At 32.2% G+C, this 24,456-nt stretch overlaps 3 protein-coding genes and 1 long non-coding RNA gene across 6 annotated transcripts; 3 read left to right on the top strand and 1 right to left on the bottom strand.

Annotated features, from left to right (window-relative positions):
- The first annotated feature begins 7,167 nt into the window (after positions 1-7,167).
- On the top strand, positions 7,168-11,341 carry LOC145056537 (chaperonin CPN60-2, mitochondrial-like). Its single transcript, XM_079004229.1, has 17 exons — positions 7,168-7,373; positions 7,491-7,515; positions 7,599-7,730; positions 7,806-7,965; positions 8,074-8,249; positions 8,341-8,436; positions 8,521-8,625; positions 8,749-8,835; positions 8,938-9,027; positions 9,106-9,186; positions 9,528-9,596; positions 9,684-9,761; positions 9,858-9,953; positions 10,040-10,243; positions 10,336-10,441; positions 10,511-10,589; positions 10,935-11,341. The coding sequence occupies exons 1-17, from the start codon at positions 7,336-7,338 to the stop codon at positions 11,050-11,052; spliced, it is 1,740 nt and encodes a 579-aa protein (XP_078860355.1). The 5' UTR covers positions 7,168-7,335; the 3' UTR covers positions 11,053-11,341.
- A 4,813-nt stretch (positions 11,342-16,154) lies between these two features.
- LOC145056534 (Serinc-domain containing serine and sphingolipid biosynthesis protein) lies at positions 16,155-18,933 on the top strand. Of its 3 annotated transcripts, none has more exons than XM_079004223.1 (13): positions 16,155-16,279; positions 16,370-16,605; positions 16,696-16,757; positions 16,844-17,003; positions 17,079-17,103; positions 17,193-17,282; positions 17,367-17,538; positions 17,681-17,754; positions 17,850-17,919; positions 18,011-18,082; positions 18,213-18,346; positions 18,458-18,531; positions 18,627-18,933. In XM_079004223.1, the coding sequence occupies exons 2-13, from the start codon at positions 16,377-16,379 to the stop codon at positions 18,716-18,718; spliced, it is 1,254 nt and encodes a 417-aa protein (XP_078860349.1). In that variant the 5' UTR covers positions 16,155-16,279; positions 16,370-16,376; the 3' UTR covers positions 18,719-18,933. The 3 variants fall into 3 exon arrangements, with proteins under 3 accessions (XP_078860349.1, XP_078860353.1, XP_078860350.1); XM_079004227.1 differs by having other exon boundaries at positions 16,156-16,279; positions 16,376-16,605; XM_079004224.1 differs by having other exon boundaries at positions 16,162-16,279; positions 16,362-16,605.
- Positions 18,122-18,748, bottom strand: LOC145056536 (uncharacterized). Its single transcript, XR_013685818.1, has 2 exons — positions 18,548-18,748; positions 18,122-18,372 (listed from the first exon to the last, which is right to left on the bottom strand). It is a non-coding gene; the product is annotated as an uncharacterized LOC145056536 (long non-coding RNA).
- Positions 18,934-18,999: 66 nt separating the features above from the next.
- Positions 19,000-20,033, top strand: LOC145056535 (dirigent protein 18-like). The gene has a single exon (XM_079004228.1). The coding sequence runs from the start codon at positions 19,070-19,072 to the stop codon at positions 19,832-19,834; it is 765 nt and encodes a 254-aa protein (XP_078860354.1). The 5' UTR covers positions 19,000-19,069; the 3' UTR covers positions 19,835-20,033.
- Positions 20,034-24,456: the final 4,423 nt, after the last annotated feature.

Below are 24,456 nucleotides of genomic sequence, written 5' to 3'. Positions count from 1 at the left end.
GTGCCATGACTCGGTGAGTCCAGTAAATTGGAAGTTGACTTTGACCAGGGAGTTGACCTTGGACCAGGGGTGGGTCGGTCATTGACCTAGGGGTATTTATGAGTGTCTAATCGATGTTCATGATTTATAGCCGGAGGATTATCGGTTCAGCAGTCAGGTGCTTAGCAAGCAGACTTTCAGCAGCTACTTTCGAGGTGAGTTACCTTCTAGTAGCGGTGGGTCTACGGCCAGAATGCCGGCCCACCAGTATGAGTTGTATGATTAGATGGTTGTCTCTGTGATATTCATCTAGGGTTGCTACTACCTGCGATATGTTTATGTGCTAGTATGATATGATGTTATATGCTAGTGACAGTAGGGGAGATAGTCCCCAGATTACCGGTCGATAGGGCCGAAGGGGCAGTCATGCTTAGCCATGCTAGATAGATTATGTGCTATGTGATATTGGTAGTAGTAACGGGTGAAATAGTCCCCATTATCCGGTTGAGAGGACCGAAGGGGAGACCAGCACCCAGATATGCGATTTAGTATCCGGTCAAGAGGACCGAAGGGGATGCCGACACCCAAATATGTTAGTCAGTATCCAGTCGAGAGGACCGAAGGGGTAGGTCGGGCACCCAGATATGCCTGACAATATATGTTTGTTATTTGGTTATATGGTATGTGGTACAGTGGGGGAACTCACTAAACTTCGTGCTTACGGTTTCCAGTTGTTGTTTCAGGTGCCTCTTCAGTCAAGGGGAAGGAGCTGGCGCAGTAATGGCATATCACACACACGCTCTTTGTTTTTCGCACTTTGAGATATTTTGGGACTTGTACTATGACAATATTATGTTTTACGTTTTGGATTACAGTTACGAGACATGTTTTTATTAAATGATATGATCGTATGGCATTTTGTTACAAACGTTTTGCAAATCACTTAAATACAAAATGAAATTTTTGGCCCGTATTTTGGGATGTTACAGTGGCGGCATGTAGTTTTTTTATGTGGATAGAGAGAGAGAGAGCCCTTTCATTTTTAATTATTAAAATGAACAAATTATTATTAAAACTTTAAAAAATGAATTTAGAAATATAAAATAAATACCCAAGGGTATTAAAGTCATTTCAGTTTACCGAGAGATCAAATCCGCAATGAAACTAGCTCAAAATGACCACGAAACCAAAAAAATTGGGGTTTGGACTAAAACCCAAAAAAATATATACACTGAGACCATTTTTGCAATTTTGTCTTAAATGATTTTAGTCCCATGAAAATAAATAAAAACATATATTTGTATTATGTTAATATAATTGAAGTTGTCTTGTAACAAGCGTAATTCATAATTCAGTACATTATTAATATTATTACTTTTTATTTTTCATAAATAAACTAATTATAACACCCAAAATTTCAAATTATCTTTCACAATTTTAAAACATATTTTCATTCATAAAATAATAATAAAACATAGTGTAACCACTGTCATCATAGAAAAACATACCCCAGAATCATATAAAACAAAAGCTCCATGAATGTGTACAAATCATGCCGGCGCCTTCCCACGATCATCACTAGTACCTGAAACACATACACAAAACTCTATAAGCATAAATGCTTAGTGAGTTCCCCAAATAACATATGCCTCAGCAGAATACTGCTGACTAAGGCAAGAGAAATCATAGACTCCAGGAGAGTATCGAATGAATGATACGCCTGGCTCAGTCTAACAAAAGGAAACACAGACCCCAGACGGTATCAAATGTACGATACGGCTAGCAAGGTCTAAAACAAAGAAACACAGACCTCAGATAGTATCAAATGAAATATACAGTTAGCAAGGCCTAAAACAAGGAATGATCCTAAGAGTGTTGTTTCAGAAATACAGTGTTAATTCTTGTTACCTTAAGGCCATGAATTATAAGGTAAACATGGAAATACTCGTAACCATCCTGATTGACACTAGAGTACTTGACGCCCTGCAAGCGTCGGAATACACATGACATTTGTCAACCCTTGGCTTGGTAGGTCGTGGACTGTAGCTAACAGTTAGGGTGCGGGGGTGTCAATCCCGTATAGATCTATACACACAATGTCCGCTTTCCCTACAGGAGACCCTGGTTACCAACTCGACAACGGGGAGATCCGCGTCTTGAAGATGCATCTCGTATAGTGAATTCTAATGTAAGTGTTGGACTAACGATAGAGACTCACAACTAAACTGACTCCTTTGGAATTTGCGTACTAGAAAGAGTGAATAAAGCTTCCTAACTATTCCTATAATAGTTACTAGTGTCTCTGATCTCTGAGTGACGAGTGGGAGGGTGCCCTTGCTACCCAAGGGAAATGAAATGATCGATGTAAACCTTCATGTCTATATATGTATACATGATATATAATTAATGATTAAACGACCTTCGGACGGATATCCGATCCCACCAGACCACATCCAAACGAGGAAAAGGAAATAGGGCGAACTAGCCTTCCTAAGTCCTTTAAACATTATTTATATAACTATACAAGTACATGCATGCATTTAACGAAGTAGAAGCGTTTAACGAAGTAGAAGCGTTTAACGAAGTAGTAGCATTTAACGAAGTAGTAGCATAGAAGCATGGAAGAAAACTTTGATGAAAACTTTAGAAAAGCCTTTACACTTAAGAAAATCATGACTTGGTATCTTTTGTAAAATAAGTTTGAAGACCTTTAGAAATCCTTGAAAATCTTTCATAAACAAGTTTTGAATATAACTTTGATAAAACAATATAAGTAAAGAAAAACCTTTGTTTCAAATACTGCTGTTACTGGTTTTGAAGTAAAACATACAGCGTGAGAGTCAAGTAAAGGCGTTTTGGAAAACCATTTATAGTACCATACTTGGTAAAACAGCTGACAGTGTAATAAATCCTTGTGCATGCGGGTTATCAATCACATATGATTGATATGATAACTAGCATGTTTTAACTTGTATTCCCCCCATCAAAGCATGTAAAAACATTTAAAAGGTTAATTCAGGGGTATGAACTCACATGTTGTAAGTGGATCGGGCGGAGGTGCCGGTTGGGTGCTCGGTGTCAAGTAAAGACTTGAACACGCTTAGTGACCTATTAACATATGATGACATATGTTTACATACAATTAGTAATTATAATACTAATTAAACACGTATACGCATCCTAAAATGCGGAAAACACTTTGGTTAAGTGCTAGGAGTGTCCCGGGTAACATCTAAGGGAGTGTATGGCTTAGTTAGGGAGTTTACTCTTCAAGAGTAAAATCTTTATAGAGTTTACAGCCCTAAGACCTTATCCCCATGAGTTTACGGCTGTAAACTCAAGGGTGGTGTGTTCTTTGATGCATTAAGGTCTTATAACACTTGTGGTATTAGGCTACGTTCAATTCTAGGGCATAGGAAGTGGTTTAGGCTCCAAATGGGCCATTTTAGGGGGTTTACGGTTCATGACCACTCCTTGAGGAGTTTACGGTCGTAAACACATGAGTTTACGGTCGTAAACTCATGTTAGCCCATTCCTCTTGTTGTTTGGTGGTTCTAACTCATGCATGTAAGGTTCTAGTCACTTATATGATCATAGGAAGGTGTTAAAGGCATTTAAACACCTTGGAAAGGTGTTTACGGTCTAAGAAGATGTTCTTGGGGAGTTTACTACCTTACACACATGAGTTTACGGCAGTAAACTCGTGTTAGTCCATAAATCATGTGTTTTGGTGGTTGTAGGTTAAGCATACAAAGTTCTAGGTCCAATTCCAAGCCATACAAAGTGTTAAGGGCACTTTAACACCCTTTGGGGGTGTTTATGGTCTAAGAATGGGTGTTTACGGTCCAAGAACCTTCTTGGGCCGTAAACTCAAGTGTGACATATTTTTGTATGCTTTGGTGCATATCATGAAGGAAAATAAGGTTCTATGCACTCAAGGAAGTTCATGGATGCTCTTGGAGGTGTTTGAGGGGTAGTTTAACACTTAAATAAGTGTTTATGGTCCATAAAGATGGGTTTACGGTCTAAGGATGTTCTTAGACCGTAAGATCATGTTTACTCCCCATTTGGTCTGATTTTGGTGTTCTAAGTCCTTTTGTGTAAGCCTCTAAGTCATAACTAAGTTCCATAAGTGGTTTGGAAGGGTTTTTGAGCATTAAACCCCATTTATGAGTGTTTACGGTCCATGAAGGTGTTCTTGGACCATAAACTCATGTTCTTGAGGGTTTTGGGTAATTTAAACACAAATTTGTAAGCTAGATAAGATACACAACAAGCTAGGAAGGTTAACTTACCGATTTGGAGCTCGAAGGGGCGATTTTTGACCAAAACCCGTTTTATAGAGAGAGAAAGTAGAGAGAGAGTGTGTCTAAGGTGGGGAAAAGGTGGGAATGAAACCCACTAAAACCTTATATAGGGTGGAGTTTATGGCCTGGCTGGGGTTCACCTGACACCAACCGCGAACGGGGTTTTTCACAACTATTATTAATCACGACAAATTTTAAAATTATACCGCCTTAATTTTGGTTCGCTTGACGAATATTATTTAAAATATTCTAACGGGTTTAAATCCGGTCAAAAATATTTTCGGGATAAATTTGGCTAATTTTTGACGTAATTAATTTCGACGTTAAAACTAACGGAAATTTTTGGGTTGTCACACGGTTGAATTGAGGAAACAGGCTTTTCCCCAAGAAAGAGTTGTTTACGGCCATATATAGGGTTTGTGGCCGAGAACTGGGCTTGCGGCCGAGAACTAGGTTTACGGCCGAGAACTAGGTTTGCGGCTTTTGAAGATCTGAAGGATTACGACCGTAAACTCAAGAACAAAGGTACTTGTATTCGACGAGAAAGTGTTCCAGAGGCTCCCAAACGGCCCCAAATGACGATTTCCGGCGTTTTTCGGGTGAAAGGAGAGCTTTTTGGTGTTTACAGTCAAGAGACTTAGAGAGAGAAAGTGGGTGTTTCCGGCCAAGAAGGTTCAAATGAGGGTGGGGGTCTGGTATTTATAGGCCAGGGGGTGTGGTCGGTGGTGGGGTCCACCTGGCACTGACCGTAAACAAGGTTTACGGCCGTACACGAGTTTACGGCTGTAAACTCGTCTTGGCCGTGAACTCGGTGTTTTTGAGTGTGGTTTTGTGTTTTCGCGTGATTTATGGTTTATTCTGACTTGTATAAAGTATAAAGTACATATTATTTATTTAAAAACATAAAGTCTTTCCCAACCCAAGAAATTCAACGGAGTTTAATAAAACCCAAATTTTATAAACGAAAATCGCGTAAAGATAACGGAAAAAAGTTTCGGGTTTTCACATAAAACATTAAGCAAATAGATTTAAAAAAATAATTAACAATAACAACATCTATAAATAACATTAAATCTCATATTATATTTCTATTTATAAAATTATGACTTTAACTTTTTAACGTATTATAGTTAACTTATTGGTTTAAATATGTTGCCATATCTGAGCAATTATCATTTTAAAATCACAATATTTGTATAATTTATGAGTTGATACAAAATAGTTAAATTATTAATTTCAATATAATATTAAACAATTAACTTAAATCAAAGTTTTAGTTAAACTTGAAAAAAATCAAGAGACTGTTTTATAAATAGTTAAAGATTATAAATTATAATGTTAAACCTAAATTGTAATCCTAAACTAACAAAAAAAACATAGAACTATTTTTTTATAACCATTAACAATTTTCATATAATCAGCTTAAAATATGTTACAATAAGAATAGTTAAAAGTAATATTATATAAAAAACTATAATATTTTCTTTAAAAACAAAAACAATGTTTTTTGTTTTAAATAACTACAATCATAGAAACTAACAATATTTACCAAATAAATTTTAAAAACATTAAATTTCTGAAACCAAATTAAAATAATTCAGAGTTTCGAAATACGTTATTTAAAATAACTTACAATAACAATACTTAAAAGTAAAATTATATATAAAAATTATATTGTTGTCTTTAAAAACAAAAACAATGTTTGATGTTTTAAATAATTACAATGATAAAAATTAAAATGTTAAGCAAATAAACTTTTTAAAATTGATTAATCATAACTACAACAACTATAAATATCATTAAATCATATATTATATTTAATTTTATTCATAAGTAACCTGTAGGTAGACGTTATTAAGACACTTAAGATTATACAATTTTAAAATATATTTATATTATTATATAAATCAAAACAAACAATGTTTATACCAACTTATTATAAAATTTATTATATAAAAGCTAATAACAATGTCATTGATATATTTAAAAAACATATATTTATAAATTTTTTAAATATGTTGTTATATTCTGCGCAACGCACGGTATTCGGCTAGTATGGTATAAAGTAGGCCTGTCGAAAAAACCCAAAACCCGTTCTACCCACCCGACCCGTTCCGAATTCGGGTAGAATGGGTCGGGTAGAACGGGTAGCGGGTATGAACATCCGGGTAATAGGTTAACCCGATAATAATATAGATTGGGTTTTAGGTATGAATATTTATTTTCGGGTATACCTGAATACTCGAATTCGTTTTTTAAATAATACAAAATATACAATGCAGTCACGTACGCACATTTCAAATAAAACAAAACCCTTCGTTTCTTTCTTTTGAACGACGACTCGATAGTCGACGCAAACTTGCAAGGGGAATACGACGCTGAAGCTGAAGTCCTGAACCGTCATCACAATTCTTAGTTTCTCACTATCGCACTGAATGGAATTAAAAAAGTACATAACATATTATAATGATTTGTATTGTTATTATATATGTACTTGTTAATTGTATGAAGTATTTTCCTACCCGATTCTTTATTAAACCAACCAACATGTAAAAAAAAATTATCAATAAGTGTCATTTAAGAAATTTTCGGGTGTAACCGATAATTACCCGACCCGACATCAAACCCGAAACCCAAAAACCTGAATTACAATATAGGTCGGGTATCGGGTATTATTTTCTTAAGGAAATACTCGTTCTACCCGACTCGTTTTACCCGAAACCCGAAAATTTCCTGTTCGACGCCCCTATAAAAATTGAAATGTAAAGGCTAAAATTTGAAACTTTAACAAAAATGGGAGGACAAAAAGTGAAAATTCAAACTAATGCTAATTATTACGTAAAATGATTGATTTTAGTGCAGATAGAATTACCACGGGCAAAACATAAACCCTCACTATCTAATCACATTTCCAAAACTGAAGCCTAAAACCCTATTCGCCACCACTTCTTCCCGATTCTTCCGTTTACCTCTTTAACAGCAGCAACACACAACTCTCTTCCAGACCCTCATTCCTTCTTCTCGAAATCGTCTAGCATCTTCTGCAATCATGTATCGTTTCGCAGCAAATCTTGCTTCTAAATCAAGGTAAGTTCTCATTTCAAGAATTTCCATCAAAACTCATATGATTTTATCAAATCAAAATTTTGGTTTATGTTCACTATCTCATTTAACCACTACGCCGTTTCTGATTGTGATTTGCAGGATTGCAAATAACAAGGCTCAGCAGGTAATAGATCAACTCTCTGTCGTCATCGTGTGTATTTATTTTCACATCTATCTATGTTCATCTTTACCTGCATACGAAAACAGATTGGAAGTAGGTTAAATTGGAGCAGAAACTACGCAGCCAAAGACATCAGATTTGGAGTCGATGCTAGGGCTTTAATGCTTAGAGGCGTTGAAGAGCTTGCTGATGCTGTTAGAGTAACCATGGGTCCAAAGGTACTTTCACATTAATCTTTGAACATGGTATAATCAACAGTCTGATAAAAATACTACCTGATAATGACTATATAGGGGCGTAACGTGGTGATCGAACAAAGTTATGGACCTCCTAAAGTAACAAAAGACGGTGTAACAGTGGCAAAAAGCATCGAATTCAAAGACAAAATCAAGAACGTTGGTGCAAGTCTTGTCAAACAGGTTGCTAATGCTACAAACGATGTAGCTGGTGATGGTAAATTTCCACTCGATGATGGATTTTCATCTTTTTTCCTCTTTTTTTTTTCACAATTTTCATGAGTATCTTATAACGATTGTTCCAATGGGGTCGTTAATGTCTCAGGTACTACATGTGCGACAGTTCTCACTCGAGCAATCTTTTCAGAAGGATGCAAGTCAGTTGCAGCTGGTGTGAATGCAATGGACCTTCGACGTGGTATTTCCATGGCTGTTGATTCTGTGGTTACAAATTTGAAGAGTAGGGCTCGTATGATAAGTACTTCTGATGAGATCACACAGGTTGGTTTTTGGTTTAGATCTACAATCATTTTCTTTTACGCTTGATCATGTTAGTGTTTTGGTGGGAGACTAAATATGATAAAACTAACAGGTAGGTACAATTTCTGCAAATGGAGAACGTGAGATAGGTGAACTGATAGCCAAGGCTATGGAGAGAGTTGGGAAAGAAGGTGTCATCACAATTCAAGTAAGCTACAATTTAGTTTATAGTGATTATGATTGAATGTTTCTTTTCTAATTCTTTTGCAAAATTTATCCTACAAATGAATAGGATGGAAAGACGTTGTATAATGAACTTGAAGTTGTGGAGGGAATGAAGCTGGACAGGGGATACATATCTCCACATTTCATCACAAACACAAAGAATCAGAAATGTGTAAGTGTCTATGATATTTGATATCTATTCGATTTCAAGAAGAATCTAACATTTTTTAAAGAAAACTCGAAAGATGTTCTTGAATCAGATTGAAAATTGGTAAATTGTTGATGATTGACACAGGAACTAGACGACCCCATTGTTCTAATCCATGAGAAGAAGATATCAAGCATTAGTTCTATAATCAAAGTGTTAGAGTTGGCACTTAAGGTAAAGAGTCCCAAATGTGTTGTAATTTGTAAATGATTATTTCATTCATTTTGAAATATGTTATGCAATTATATATTTTGATGTTTTTTTATTTTAATCCAGAAACAAAGACCATTACTTATTGTTGCTGAAGATGTGGAGAGTGAAGCATTGGCTACCTTGATTCTCAACAAGCTTCGTGCTGGCATTAAGGTTTTTATTTTTTATTTTCTAAAAAAAGTTTTGTTCTTTGTTTATGCAACTAACTGTTTTTTTATTTTTTTAAAATAGGTTTGTGCCATTAAAGCTCCTGGATTTGGTGAGAACAGAAAGGCAAATCTCCAAGATCTTGCCACTCTCACTGGAGGCCAGGTGTGTTCTTCATCATTTTTCCTAATTGTAACATGATATTTTTCATAAATGTGGCAAAATGGGCAGGAGTAACTTTTTATTGAGGGTCAAAAATGTACTTTCATAGCAATGTCATCCAAATAGTAAGCAATAATCACTGCTATAATTGGATGTATCTCTCAAACTACAATGCTTGATAAGAAAATAACTGAAAGTACAATGCTATAATTTGGTAGATTTTTAAAATTTAAAATTGTACCCATTTGATTCTTTGCTTTATAATGTAACCCAAATTGACCCATTTTCTGTAAATAATTCAAAATTGTTATATCTTTAACAATGGTTTTTCATCTGTTGTACAGCTTATAACAGAAGAACTTGGCATGAATCTTGAGAATGTGGAGTTTGAAATGCTGGGCTCTTGTAAAAAGGTTTGTTACATCACTTCAAGCATCAAGAACTAAATTTAAATTTCTGGGTTTTGTTTATAACTAAATAAATGATGATTCTTGATTCAGGTCACTGTGTCCAAAGATGACACAGTTGTTCTTGATGGTGCTGGTGATAAGAAATCTATTGAAGAGAGATGTGAACAGGTGCCCTTTATTAACATTTTCCTTCATTCATAATTTCATATTCATATCTTTTTATAATAATATTTTCAAATGGATCAAATCCCAATTTTATAACAGATAAGGTCAGCAATTGAGTCTAGCACATCTGATTATGATAAAGAAAAGTTTCAAGAAAGGCTAGCCAAGCTTTCTGGTGGTATTGCTGTACTAAAGGTTTGTCCTTTTTTACATCTTTTATCCAAAAAAAAAGTTTTTTTTTTTGTGTTTAAAATAATGAAAGATTTGTAATCATGTTGAAGATTGGAGGAGCTAGTGATACTGAAGTAGGGGAAAAGAAAGATAGAGTTACAGATGCTTTAAATGCCACAAAGGCAGCTGTTGAAGAAGGAATCGTGCCAGGTGGCGGTGTTGCTCTTCTTTATGCATCTAAAGAGTTGGAAAAACTACAAACAGCCAACTTTGATCAGAAAATAGGTGTTCAGATAATTCAAAATGCACTAAAGGTCACAACTTTAATTCCAGATTCTAACATTTGATTTTGTATATAAGATGAAGAAATTAACATTTTTATTTTATTTAATTTGTTTGATTACAGATGCCAGTTCATACAATTGCATCTAATGCTGGGGTTGAGGGTTCTGTTGTTGTTGGGAAGCTTCTAGAGCAGGATGATCAGGATCTTGGGTATGATGCAGCTAAAGGTATGTGTTAATGGAGATTGAGAATTTATTTTTATTGGGACTTTTTTTGTAAAATATGTTGCTTTTCAGGTGAATATGTGAATATGGTGAAAAATGGAATCATTGATCCCTTGAAAGTCATAAGAACAGCCTTGGTTGATGCAGCAAGGTTAGTTGAAACTCATAAAAATAGTCGTATGTATTAATTAAGATTCCATGATCTTTAACATTTTTTAAAAAAATATCAAAACTTTAATTAGAGTGTTTTAGTATTTCTTAGTATTTAATATTAATTGTTTTTCTTCTAAGTGTTTGTAAACAACTTTTTTGAAACATTAAATAATATTTTTTCTTCCGACTATTTGAAATACATATATTATAGTGTATGTATTTGAAACTACAAAATAACTTTTTTCCCTTCATCTATTAATTTAATTTTCGTAAATGTACATAACAGATGCTAAGGGGAATGAAAACTTATTTTTTAATTTTTAATTTTTAATTTTGTGTGTAGTGTGTCTTCTTTGATGACGACTACTGAAGCTATTGTGGTTGAACTCCCGAAGCCCGCTAGTGAAGGTGCTCCTGGAATGGGTGGTGGAATGGGAGGAATGGGTGGAATGGACTTTTGACCGGTCAAAGGATATATTGACATACATTTTACTGACAAAATAAAACACAAACACTTGAGGAGGGTAAAGAAGGCATAGGTGTGATTAAAATGCAAGAGAAGTAGTAAAAATTTTCATTTTTTTTGTCGGCATTTGGATTATGAGAGTGACGTGTTATCATGAAAAAAAGTTTATTTAGTGATGAGTTTTGTGGTGAACAATTTCATCATCTTTACTTGGATATCATTTGAATGTTTGCTAATGGCTTGCTGTGTTTGAGATGGGAAAAAATGCTTCTTATTCCTGCCTACTGCCACCTATTCCATTTCATACGCTTAAAAGCCAAACTGTTTATTATATTTTATTTCATTTCTTGTTCTTGTTTTCAATGTTGAGTGAAGATAAAATCTATGGTTTTGTCTTTAACGGGTGATTCTAGAAGTGGATAATGACTGATATGGTTCTTGACAGAGGGTTTTGATTTTTAGGGTTTATGCTATTTAAGATGACCATCTGATTTTTTCTTTATTTTTAGGTCGATAAATGGTCAAAATTGTACATATTTTACCTACTAGTTTTTGCCTTCCGAACTGGTCGTTGTGCTCAGTGTAGAGATGTCTGTGCGGCAATCGAAGTTGATATAATTTGGTTTTATTATTAAATTTTATTTTATTTTATTATATGATTTATATCTTAAAACACTTCCCCGATCCTTCGTCAAAAGTGGTAACCACACTATTTGGACGTTTAATGTCGAACCCATCCTATGACCTATCGTGGTAATCATGAAACATTAACAATATTTTAGAGTTTGAATTTTGGGCTTGCTTTATTCAATTTTGTATTACAATCCTTTGGCTCCCATATTGCTGTCGGCATCTCTGGTCATCATTTTTTCATAATGACAAGATCAAAATACGATTAAAAGAACATAAAGTGGCGCTTTCCATAGGGGTGTAACCTTATTCCAAGAGAATCCATGCCTTTGCAAAAGTAGCGAAACCGATATGTGCTCTAGAAAAAAATGTTTAAGATGAAGAGTCATCTGTTGACTATTTTCTATGAAAATGTTGGAGAATATGGTAATTTAAAAATGAATATGGCTTGATTCGGTTTAGTTTTTAAGCAAAAGGCTGCTTGATAGTTTCTAATTAAGTCAAAAGTTGTGATTGAATATGTCTTTGAATAAAACCATGTTGTTTGATTATATACCTGACTCATTGTGCCGAGTGATATAAATATCCATTTTACCCCTTTGGTCTATTTTTTTGTTGGATTATCAGTTTCATAGAATATAGAAAGGAAGACTCATAACCTTATCAACATGAATGAACAAGTGAAAACGCATAAATTGGTCAACAATCCCACATCAAGTAAACATACACTTTTGCATAATTGAAGTTAAACAAAACTTTTAGACATCATAATACTTTTGGAAACTAACTTATAAACTTGAAATTGAGCATATCAACGAACAAAGTATCTCCAAAACACAATTTCAGAATTCAATTTGTAGAAAATGAAATCCAAAAATCGATTAACAAAAAGCTTGGAAGAATGAAATTAGGCTTTCAAATTTGCAGAAAACAAAATTAGAATTTCAATTTTGCGGTATCTACCAAAACTGATCTCAAAATCGAAGAAGAAAAACTCATCGCGGAAGGGGGCCGGAGTAGGGCTGTTCACTATTCGGATAAAACTGAATTATCCAATTGGACAATTTGGATTGGACTATTTGGTTCGGATATTCGGATTGGTTTTCAACAAAACTGAATTATTATTTTGGATTTCGGATTGGTTTTGGTTTATAAAATAAGAACAGAATAGTCCAAAAAAACCGAATAAAGATTTATTATTTATATATATATATATATATATATATATATATATATATATATATATATATATATAGTTATTTATTAATTTTGTAATTTATTTTTTCAAATAGGTTCAAAATGTTTCACCCGATAAAAAAAAACATTAATATGCAATTTCACTCAAAAGTTTTGTATCTATAAAAGATTTAACCAATATTATATCTTTTTATTAGTTGTTTATAAATTTCAAATCACAACTAAATTATTTGTTTTTGCTTCTTGTGTAAAGTTGGATAATATTATAATTATATGTCGTTTTAAAATGTTTCGGTTTTGAAAACCGAATTATAAAAAACCAATCCATCCGAATTGTAATTGGATCGGATCGGATTTGAATTTAGTTTGGACAATTCGGATTCATGTTTTGAAAACCGAAATCAATTTGGATTTACTTGATTGGATTGGATCAAACCGATCCATCCAAATGAACACTCCTAGGCCGGAGGTGGGAGGAGTCGGCGCCTATAAGAGATGACTAGGCGGAAAGAGGGTTGTTATCTATCTAGGGCAATGAAAGGAGATGCGTGATTTTTGCTAATAGGAAAATGATGTTTTTTTTCCTGGTCAACGATATTTTTTCATGAACCGAGTCACATGCATAAGATCATCTCCAGCCTTTAACATTATTTTTTTACATTATACGTATAGTTATAGTGTAAAAGATAGTATAAACATTAAAGTTCTCCAACCTATTACACTATATTTAACACTGAAAAGAATATTTTAGGTATCTTGTTCTTTATTCAATATTATATTTAGTGTTATACTAAAATCCAACACTATATATAGTTTTAGGTATAATGTAGGGTTGGAGCATTATATTGTAATTTACAGCATAAAAATGATTTTTTAGTGTAGGGTTGGAGATGCCCTAAAAACTAAGAAATATGCTTTAATTGATGGGATATCAAATGTGATGACGGAGTCATAATCAACCTCTTATTGGACCCAATAGAGGGATATCAAACACTCTCTAAAAGTAAAATCAAACTAGAAATAATTCCGTTTTTGGTTTCGTAAAAGTATTTTGTTACAATTTTTCTGTTTTTATTTTCTATTTTAAAAAAGGGTTTTTGTTAACTATATTATAACTATATAAAAATTCAAAGACAATATAATATTACAAATTTGAAACGGAAATAATTAGTTTAATGAGCTAGATTCTACGTTATACATTAAACCTAAAGTAAAAAAATGGAATATTTTTACCCCAAACCTTAAAAAGTTGAATCTAACTTCTAACACTAACGATCCACATCAACCAACTTCAAAACTATTACACGATATGTAAACCAAGTACTCAATGGTATGTTAGGATCTAAGATCTAACCGTTTATCAAGAAACCCGAGTTTTGTGTTGTCCCTCGCATGGCCATTTCCAAGCCTTGAATCCAAAACTTTTGCTTTCCCAATTCCCAAACATACTAGCACAAAACTAACAAAAATACACAAGAGATAGTTTTGTGTCCTATAGTTGGTATAATAGTTAGTATAGTACATTAACCTCATGAATTTGATTGGTTAACCAAGTGGGCCGTAGATAGAGTTCACTAATGCACTTACTCACTCAAGCCGACAAACCTAAACCCAATCATACAATACCTAATAATGTAACCCATATTTGGCTATTTGCATAATGCATGTTGAACAAACAAAATAGAAGGTGAAAATAGGAGCAAAAAAGGAGGCAAGTAGCAAATCACATACCCCAAAAGCTTTAAGCACTAGATTTTGAGGTTAAATAATCCAATATGGACACATATTAATTTCTAAATTAGATTTGATTGTTTCAATACTAAAATGATTAAATGATGGCATCGAATATTTAATTTTATTTATTGAGCTCCGCTCCTGAGCAGCAACGGTCTCTAACGCGTGATTGGGGTTCCAGCCATAATCCATTTAACATTGGGTCAACCCGTTTGGACCTACCACCTTTTGTCATCTTTCTATTTGTCTTTTTACTTGTGGCTTCATATGCACTCAAAGTATCACCATTCTTCATCTTCACGTGTATACCTTTTCTCACTACCCCTTTTTTTTTTTTAACCATTTCGTCATTTTTCTAGAATTTTGTTTCCACGTTTTCACACCATCAAAATAGATGCATATATCTTTCAAAGTATCTTGTTTGAGCTTAAGAAACTTCACCAAATTCTCTTCTTCTTGTTGATAACTATTTCATGTTCAAGTTTAAAACTCCGATATAATGTGCCCCGTTGAATCTTATTTGAGTACTAGTTAAAAACTCTTAAGTTACCACCACTAACCTCATATTGCATGTTTGATAGGAATGTAAAAAACAAAGTTGTTGCTCATTTTCTTGGATTCTAATCTTCCTACGTCTTAGTTAATTTTCCAATTAGTTAACTTGTAATCATAATTTTAAAGAAAATAAGACACATTTGTATTAATCTAACATATCCTAATTTGTCCTAACTTACAAGCATCATTCCACTTTACAGGTTACTTGATCCAATTTTCTTAAAAGAAGTTAATATTTCATTTTATCGGTCATAACAAAAAATTGATACAACTTTAATTGATAATATATCTCAAGGTAAATACAAAAAATAACAATGTCTTTTTATTTATTTGTTTATTAAGCATCCTACTCGTATTTCTCAGTATTACAACATTGAATTGTACTTGATAAAACTAACCGGTTATAACATTACCTTCTCAGTTTATTCTTATTGGGAGATTATATTTTGAAAAATATATCCAATTATAATAGTGAAAATTGTTTTGTATTGAATGATATTTCTAAAATTGGATAGAATTTTTTAGAATTCTTTAATCAATGAATCAAGAAGAAAATACATTAGTCATTAGTTTGCTAGGCTATTCTTTTGTCTTGTTAAAAACTCGAAAATATGATTTATGCTTTTTTTTTAGAGAAAAGACGAAAATGTTGCATTTCTCTTTTTATTATCATTTCCTTGATGGGTTTTGTTTATTTCCCTTTTCTGTAACATGGGTCTGTGTTATTTGACAACTAATACAAATAAAAAACAAAACTTTAATCCAAGTAAAAAACATTAAAATGGAAGAAAGACAGATGTCTTCTAAACAATAAAAGAGTGTTCAAGAAATGGAGTGTCTGCTAACAGTATCTACTTACTCAGACTTAGTTGTTGGGCTGACTTTAAACCAATTATTACTCAAACCTGACAAATTGGAGGCTTGCTACCTTCTTCTTCTTTATTTAATTAATTATTACTTTAAGGGTGAAAACAACATGATATCAGGGTCTATGAGCATCTTAATTGAATCCAAGAAGCCTCATACTCATCACTCCCCTAAGCTTTCAGACCCTTTCACTGAGTTTCATAAGGAACCAACTGGCAACAAATCCAGAAATATCGAAGGTTTGTTAACCTTCTATTCATTCCTTAATCTTGTTCTTAACTTCTTTAACTATACTTGAATTTTTGATTCATTTTTGGCTAGTAAACTAGTTTCAGGATGGTTGAGCCTGATGAAATGATTGAAGATGAAGTGTTTGTAGACATCAAACTAACAAACGATGAGATTGTTCAATGGGAAATTATGCAACAAATGAGCATAGAGTGTTTAATAAGAAAGAAGAAATCACTAAGAGCACGCTATACTTATGGCATTATCTTCTCATTAGTAAATCTTGTAGCTTGGTTTCTACGTGACTATGGCCAAAGGGTTTCCCTTCACTTCCACAGTAAGTTCTTAAAAACTTATTTAATCACCAATATATAACAATTCCATTTGGGTAAAATAGTTTTAATAAGTTTCTTTTACTGTTTTACAGTTCTTAAAGGCCATGACTGTTTCCAAACAATGGGAGTTCTTCGTGTTAGCTTGGGATGCTTCGTATCTTTTGTTTAGTCAGATGAAATTATTAAAAAAAATGTATCTTTCACAAATCTTGATTTACCCTTAATGTGTTTTAATTCTAGATATATTTCTTTATGTTGTTTTTGACCACATGTGGAACCACGAAATTATTCAATATTCGTAATACATGGCATTCTGGATGGTGGACTGTGAAATTTGGTATATTGGTGATCATTTTAGTGTTTTCGTTCTTCATACCCTCGGATTTTGTTCAATTATATGGTAAGTCAATCAAATTACAAGAACCCATAAATGCAAATTTGTTGTTAAAATGACTAAAATCTCAAGTTTTTTCAGGTGAACTTGCTCGAGTTGGTGCAGGGTAATTTTTTATAAAACATTATTTTTAAAGGGTTTTAATCTTTTTCATTAAAACATGTTCTTAATTACTAAATTAAATCTATGATCCAGGATCTTTCTCCTCCTTCAGCTTGTAAGTGTAATCGAGTTCATAGCATGGTGGAATGCTTACTGGATGCCCGATGAAAGAAAGAAGCAAAGGTTTGATATATATTTTAATCCATAATTAATTATCATCCTCTTTATCAAACGTAACAAAAGTCGATTGTCTTTTATGTTTTGCAGCTCGTGTTGTGGATTATTCATGTCAACATTGTTCTATATGGCTTCTTTATGTGGGATCATTGTAATGTATGCATTGTATGCATCAAAACCTTCATGCACTCTCAACATATTCTTCATTACCTGGACAACAGTTTTGCTTCTTGTCATGATGATTATATCCTTGCACTCAAAGGTATATATATCATGTCCTCGATTCAATTCTACATTATATATATATATATATATATATATATATATATATATATATATATATATATATATATATATATATATATATCCTTGAATTAATCTAATTATCTCTACACTTAAAACAGGTGAATAAAGGTCTTTTATCATCTGGGATCATGGCATTTTATATCGTTTTTCTTTGTTGGTCTGCTTTAAGAAGGTTTGTAATTATCGATCGACTTAGTGTTACATTAATTACAGATTACTTTGATTGCTTAAATCTTTTGTTGATTGATAGCTCTCATGGTTTTCCAGTGAGCCAGCAAACGAAATATGCAGCCCTCAAAAGCACGAAAACAAGCATGTTGACTGGATAACTGTGCTAGTAAATAACCTCACGTACACCCTTCATTTTTTACCTTAAACATATTCTATGATCACAGGAATTTACATTTTTATCCTTTTTGTATTTCTAGGGTTTCCTGATCGGGGTTTCCGCTATTGTCATTGCAACATTTTCCACCGGGATGGATTCACAAACATTTCAGGTTCCTCCATTTTATATACAATTAATTAATCTCAAAATCTTCGATTTGTGATGTATAGATAATATATAGATAACACTAGATCTTTTATATATATACACATATATTGCATTAAACTTTCTGTTTTGTTCAGCTAAAGAAACAAGAAGATCAGATGGAAGATGATATCCCGTATAAATATGGCTTCTTTCACCTGATATTCTCTTTGGGTGCTATGTATTTTGCTATGCTGTTCATCAGCTGGAATCTTGATAGCTCAACCAGGAAGTAAGATCCCAATGCCATTTTTATTTCTGTAATGAAATCAGTTGTAAATTTAAAGATACGATAAAAACCCATGTTGTGTAATTAATTTTGTGAAAATAAAAAACAAAACAGATGGAGCATTGATGTCGGGTGGACAAGTACATGGGTGAAGATCATTAATGAATGGTTTGCAGCCACAATATACTGTAAGTATATATTAACCTCGTAATTTCTATATATAGTCTTCACTTATAAATTTGACGTTGATCTTCATATATACACGTTTGACCATTGCATGCAGTATGGAAATTGATTTCTCCAATTGTGAGACAACCCAAGATCATGAATCATGAAGAACCTACGCAACAAGAACAGCTACAGAATTCAACATGAGTTTGTTAATCATGAAGAACCTATACATGCAATAAGCGGGGTTTCACCGGATATATAAATTTAATTTGTTTATTTATTAGGTACAAGAATAATATCGAATTTTTTTATGTTATTTGTATGTATGGTTTTGTTAGAACCACTACAACATAAAGAATGTATGGTTTAGATGGATTTGCAGGTTGAATATATGTAAAAAATGACAACTTTAAGTTAAACCAACTCCATCTTCTTCTTCTTTATACTTCTGTCTGTAGTATTATTTGGTATTTAAGCACCACCTCCATACCTCCATAACCATCCAAAACAACAAGCTTCCATCTATCTTTCATTCACTCACATACAACCTTCAAGATGTCGAAGCAATCTTTATCTTTGGTCTTCATGATCATAGGAATCTTGAGCGTGTCAGCAGTGGATCCAGCACCGGCGGCAGCAGCAGCAGGAGGAGGAGGTGGAGGAGGAGAACATGTTTTCGAGCTCTACATGCATGATATTCTTGGTGGCAGCAACCCCACAGCAAGACCAGTAACAGGTCTACTAGGTAACATATACAGTGGTCAAGTCCCCTTCGCTAGACGCATAGGTTTCCGGGCACCACAAGGCGGAGTAGCGATTCCTAACGCCAATGGTGCCATTCCCACCGTGAACGGCAACGGGATCCCACTCGGAACTGGCTTGGTTGGCACCCAATTCGCCGGAAACCTGAACCAAAACAATGTTCAAAACCAGATCGCTGCCCAATTGGGACCAGATGGGCTAGGGCTAGGGTTCGGGACCATAACAGTGATCGACGATGTTCTGACCATCGACCCAAAATTGGGATCGCAGTCGTTAGGGAAAGCACAAGGAGTTTACGTTGCAAGCTCGGCGGATGGAAGTAGACAGATGATGACATTCACGGCGATGATGGAAGGAGGTGAGTATGGAGATAGTATCAATTTCTTTGGAGTTTACCATATCGGAAGTGCGATGTCTCGGTTGTCGGTGACTGGTGGCACCGGGAAGTTCTTGCATGCTTGTGGGTTTGCTGAGGTTCGATCGCTCATACCAGCTGGTCAGATTGTTGCAGATGGCGTGGAGTCGTTGATGAGGTTGACTGTTCATCTTTCTTACTGAGACTTCGATCAAGAAACGTTTAATGGAGTTATGTGTGTGGTTTGTGAAGAAAATCAGAAAATGTGCATCCTTGTGTTTCTGTAAATCAATGTTTAATGATTGAAGGATTTATAAGTATAAGATTTGCTAAACTTTGTATCTTTGGTTGAAGGATTTATAAGTGAAAGAAATATGACAACATGAATTTTCAAAGTGTTAATAGGAATTGGTACCAAATATCTAAAAAAATATATATTTTCTTTTAAACGTTAATATAAGGATAATAAATTTAGGGTAAATGACCAAAATTACTATGTATTTATTTTCGAGAAAATGACAAATTTAGTTGACCTCATTAAACATTTTTCAAAAAATAATCAAAAATTATCAAATACTAAAAATAATCATATGTTTCCTATGCCTCTATTTATTTATTTATTTTATAACGACTTTTACTTTGATAAATACTGGTTGTGATTTTTTATGTGGTCTACGAAAATCTATGGGCCTACAACTTAGTTCAGATTTAAACTTATATAAACATATTTTCTTTATTCTTTTAACATTTTGACGTAAGATTTTCGCAAATACCTTACAAATTCTATTTGGAAAAGATAGTCGGAAACAACGATGATCTATCTAAGCAGTGAGTTATTTATCATCATCTATGTATTTTATGATTGTACCCGAAAATTAGGTCGTTGTTTTGTGTATCAGATTTTGGTAGGCCAAATGGATTTTAGCATATTGATATGCAGTGCAGGTTATGACATGTGGAAATCTAAGGGTTTTTTTTTTTTTTTTTTTTTTTTTTTTTTTTTTTTTTCAATATTTTATTTAGTATTCCGTATAAGTTTAATGTTTCATTTTTTTGTGACATTTCCCCTATTAACGTAGCATGTCTTGCAATCATATAAATGCTATTTGAATTCAAAGTCCAATGTTAGGAATGTTAGAGATACTACAAGTCGTTTAACAGGAAAAAGACTAGAATTATTCTGATCTACAATGTTCACATTTTGGGAGGACATAATTAACATCCTTTTTTCTGGAATGATCAACTTAAAGAGTTAAGGATTATAAGAATGAAGAGATTGTAAATTATTTGTCATTTGTCGTTGTATGATTATTATTATATACGTTTGTTGATAGAGAATATGATATAAAGTTAGTGTCGGTTAGAAATGAAATAAAGTAGGTAACCCACAATAGTCTAGGGGGCTATAATGTAAATATATATGTCATATCGCAATCAAACGATTACAACTCAATTATGTAACCGGCTCTCTTGAGCCTATAAATAGGGCCTTTGCTCGTATGAAATAAACAAGTGAAGTTTGAGTGTTTAAGACTTGAGTTGATCTCAAAGTTCTTTATCTGTTGAAATAGTTGTTCAATTTCTGAATAGCAAAGCCCTATCCAAACATACCCAAGATTATCCATATAATCATTTGTATAATTTAAACAATTCATCCCGGCGCATCATTCATGTATAATCCTATCATAACTTTCTATTAATTCCGTCATGTCCTTAATTTTGGTATCAGAGCTAAGTTTCGTTCTTATCATTTTTATTATAAATATGATTATTCATACGTTCGTTCATAAGAAAAATATTCATCATGCATCATTAAAAATGTTATTACATTCATGCATATTACTTGTCATAAAAAATAGTAGATATAATAAACTTCATTATTATTTTTAAAGCTATAAAATATGTCTCAAGAAATAGAAAATTCACCAATAATTATTAACAATGAAGAAAATGAATCTGGATATATTTTTGACGCCTTAATTAATAAAAATAATATAAAATGCTATAAGAAAAATCAAATTTTACACTATCCGAAAACATAATTTTAGAAATAACACACTGAAAAACTTCTTTTCTAGAAAAAATATTATATATTTGGAAAAATTATAGGAGAAGAACCAATATCCATAGAATCAACTCAAGGAAATATCATTATACCTATAATAAATAAACAACAAATTAGAAATAGATTATCTAGTATTAAAGAAATAGATAGAATTAAAATTGCTTATATTCATATATCAACTATTCAAGTAATTTTAAAAAGTATTTATTGTGACTTAGTTACACCATTAGAATTAGAAATTAGAGATGATTGTATAATTAATAATCAAGAAAGTATCATTGCAAAAGGAAATGGTAATTTAATTGAAGGAAAATAAAATTTAATATTTATATTTAACTAAGATTAAGTCTTAAAGATAAAAATCTAAGTAATAGTATTACCGTACGATATAAATTATTAAGACAAAATTTTATGTTAAAAGGTAATCATCCATTTACTATTACATATCAAATAAATTATGCATTAACAAACTGCCATCATAGTATTACGTTTAAAACGAAAGATAGAATTTATATCGATAAATTATTTACCTCTTTATTATCCCTTGAATCACCAAATATGAATAATAATAGAATTTTTAATGAAACTAATTTTCAATCCATAATAACAACTTCGTTAATAAAAAGAAACCCAATTATAGAACCTCCAATTTCAACTATTATAGGTAGATCTTCCATTTCGGAATGTCAACCTACAACATCTAATGAAAATAACGATGAAAAATCAGAAGATATTAAAAAAAATGATTAGATCATTAAGTTTAAAAATATGACAGAATCATCTAGTATTTCCATAAAATATTTTAAAACACTTGAAGTTCCATATCAAAATATAAAACCATGCATACCAGATAAAGAAATGACCACAAAATTTACCACAAGGAACATTATATAAGATTGGGCTTAATTCTGAAGGAGATAAACCAACAGGAGATAAATTAAATATAATTAGTCAAAAATTAAATAATATTATAGAAATAGAAAGCTTACTTGTATTAAAACAAATTCCTGAATTATTACAAAATCTAACTCAACAGAAAAAATTACTTGAAAAATATTTAAAAATAAAAACTATTAAAGAAGATCCACTTAATGAAAAACCACCAATTAAAGAAAAACCACTTACTATTAAACGGCCTTTCACATGGTAAAAATAAATAAAATTATGAGCAATAAAACTCAAGTAAATTGTAATTTCGATAATAAATATAAAGTTAATTTACTTAAAAAATTATGGAAAGATTTAGAAAATTCCACAAAACATTTAAAAGAAAAAGAATCTGAAGTACAAGAACTAATTTCTAAAAGCAAGAATTATACTGCATATCAATTAATTAAAATTGGAAGATTAAGAACTCAAATTAATCATTTTAAAATAGTAATAAAAAACATTAACAATTCAATTAATTTTCTTTCAGACGCTTTAATAATTTGTTAAAATGAATTCAAAAATACAAATTAATTCTTCAAAAGATAACATGCTTTGGACTAATATATTAAAAAACCATTGGAAAATAAATTCTAATATCTCTAATACTATTCAACATTTAGAAAATACTTTATCATATGAGGAAAACTATTTTTTAAGATTACAATCAGAAAAAGAAGAATATAATAATCAATTAAAAAAGATATCTTGATTACAAGAAGGAATTAAGAAATATAAAAAATCACAAAATCATAATTTAAAAACAATACGCAATGTTTCAACCATTTTAACAAACACAACTTGCTAATATGGAAACTTTGCAAGAAAAGATAAAAACACAGATATAGAAATTTCTAAACTAACTTTAATGAGTAAAAGAAAAACAAATATTAATCCAAACAGTACCTTTATTACAACTAAAATACAAGAAAAAGAGCTAGTCTCATATATAGATACATAAGCTATTTTATGTTTCGGAAGAAGAAAGATATTAAAAAATTGGGAAAAATTAGAAAAACCACTAAAAATTACAATTGCTGATAAATCAATTCACAAAATTTGGTTTGTAGGAAGAGACATAGATATATTAATTGAAAAAGCACCATTTAAAACTCCAACTCTATATCAACATGATTCAGGAATAGATTTAGTAATAGGAAATAATTTTCTTAAATTATATCAACCATTTACACAAACAAATGACCATATAAGTCTCAATCACCCAATAAAAGGTATTATAAAAACTGCAATTATCAAACATTTTGATCTTATTAAAATAATCAAACAAGAAGTCAGTTTTCAACTACGCATATTACTAACGTTTGCTAGAGAAATTGCTGAAAAACAACTTGAAGAAGTATGTAGTGAAAACCCGCTCGATCATTTAAAAAATAGAAATAATCAAGAAATAATAATATTATTAAAAAATCCTGATGACGAAGTTAATGTCCCAAACAAAATTCCATATAGTATAAAAGACGTTTCAGAATTTAAACAGGAATGCATTGAACTATTAGAAAAATGATTTATTCAACCTAGTACGAGTCCTTATTCTGCACCTTCATTTTATGTAGAAAATAATAACGAAATAAAACGAGGTAAGAGAAGAATGGCAATTGATTACAAAAAGATGAATGATGTTACTATTGGAGATTCATATAAATTACCACGGAAAGAATATATTTTAGAAAAAATTAAAGGAAATACACATTTTAGTACGTTTGATGCAAAATTCGGATATTGGCAATTACGCTTACATGAAAATACGAAACCACTAACTGCTTTTTCATGTCCTCCTCAGAAGCATTATGAATGGAATGTCCTTCCATTTGG

Source organism: Lactuca serriola, chromosome 6 (assembly GCF_051521515.1).
Source record: "Lactuca serriola cultivar US96UC23 chromosome 6, Lser_US96UC23_V15, whole genome shotgun sequence".
NCBI classification, from domain to species: domain Eukaryota; kingdom Viridiplantae; phylum Streptophyta; class Magnoliopsida; order Asterales; family Asteraceae; genus Lactuca; species Lactuca serriola.
Note: the sequence above shows the minus strand (reverse complement) of the source record. Positions and strands in the feature narration are given on the sequence as shown.

Excerpts from the sequence above, each read along its gene's own strand:
- LOC145056537 (XM_079004229.1), top strand. The coding sequence starts at position 7,336 with ATGTATCGTTTCGCAGCAAATCTTGCTTCTAAATCAAG. Across the intron at positions 9,028-9,105 it reads AGCTTCGTGCTGGCATTAAG|GTTTGTGCCATTAAAGCTCC; the intron begins GTTTTTATTTTT and ends TTTTTAAAATAG. Across the intron at positions 10,244-10,335 it reads TAATTCAAAATGCACTAAAG|ATGCCAGTTCATACAATTGC; the intron begins GTCACAACTTTA and ends GTTTGATTACAG.
- LOC145056534 (XM_079004223.1), top strand. The coding sequence starts at position 16,377 with ATGGTTGAGCCTGATGAAATGATTGAAGATGAAGTGTTTGTAGACATC. Across the intron at positions 17,004-17,078 it reads GGATTTTGTTCAATTATATG|GTGAACTTGCTCGAGTTGGT; the intron begins GTAAGTCAATCA and ends AAGTTTTTTCAG. Across the intron at positions 18,083-18,212 it reads TGGATTCACAAACATTTCAG|CTAAAGAAACAAGAAGATCA; the intron begins GTTCCTCCATTT and ends TGTTTTGTTCAG.
- LOC145056535 (XM_079004228.1), top strand. The coding sequence starts at position 19,070 with ATGTCGAAGCAATCTTTATCTTTGGTCTTCATGATCATAGGAATCTTG.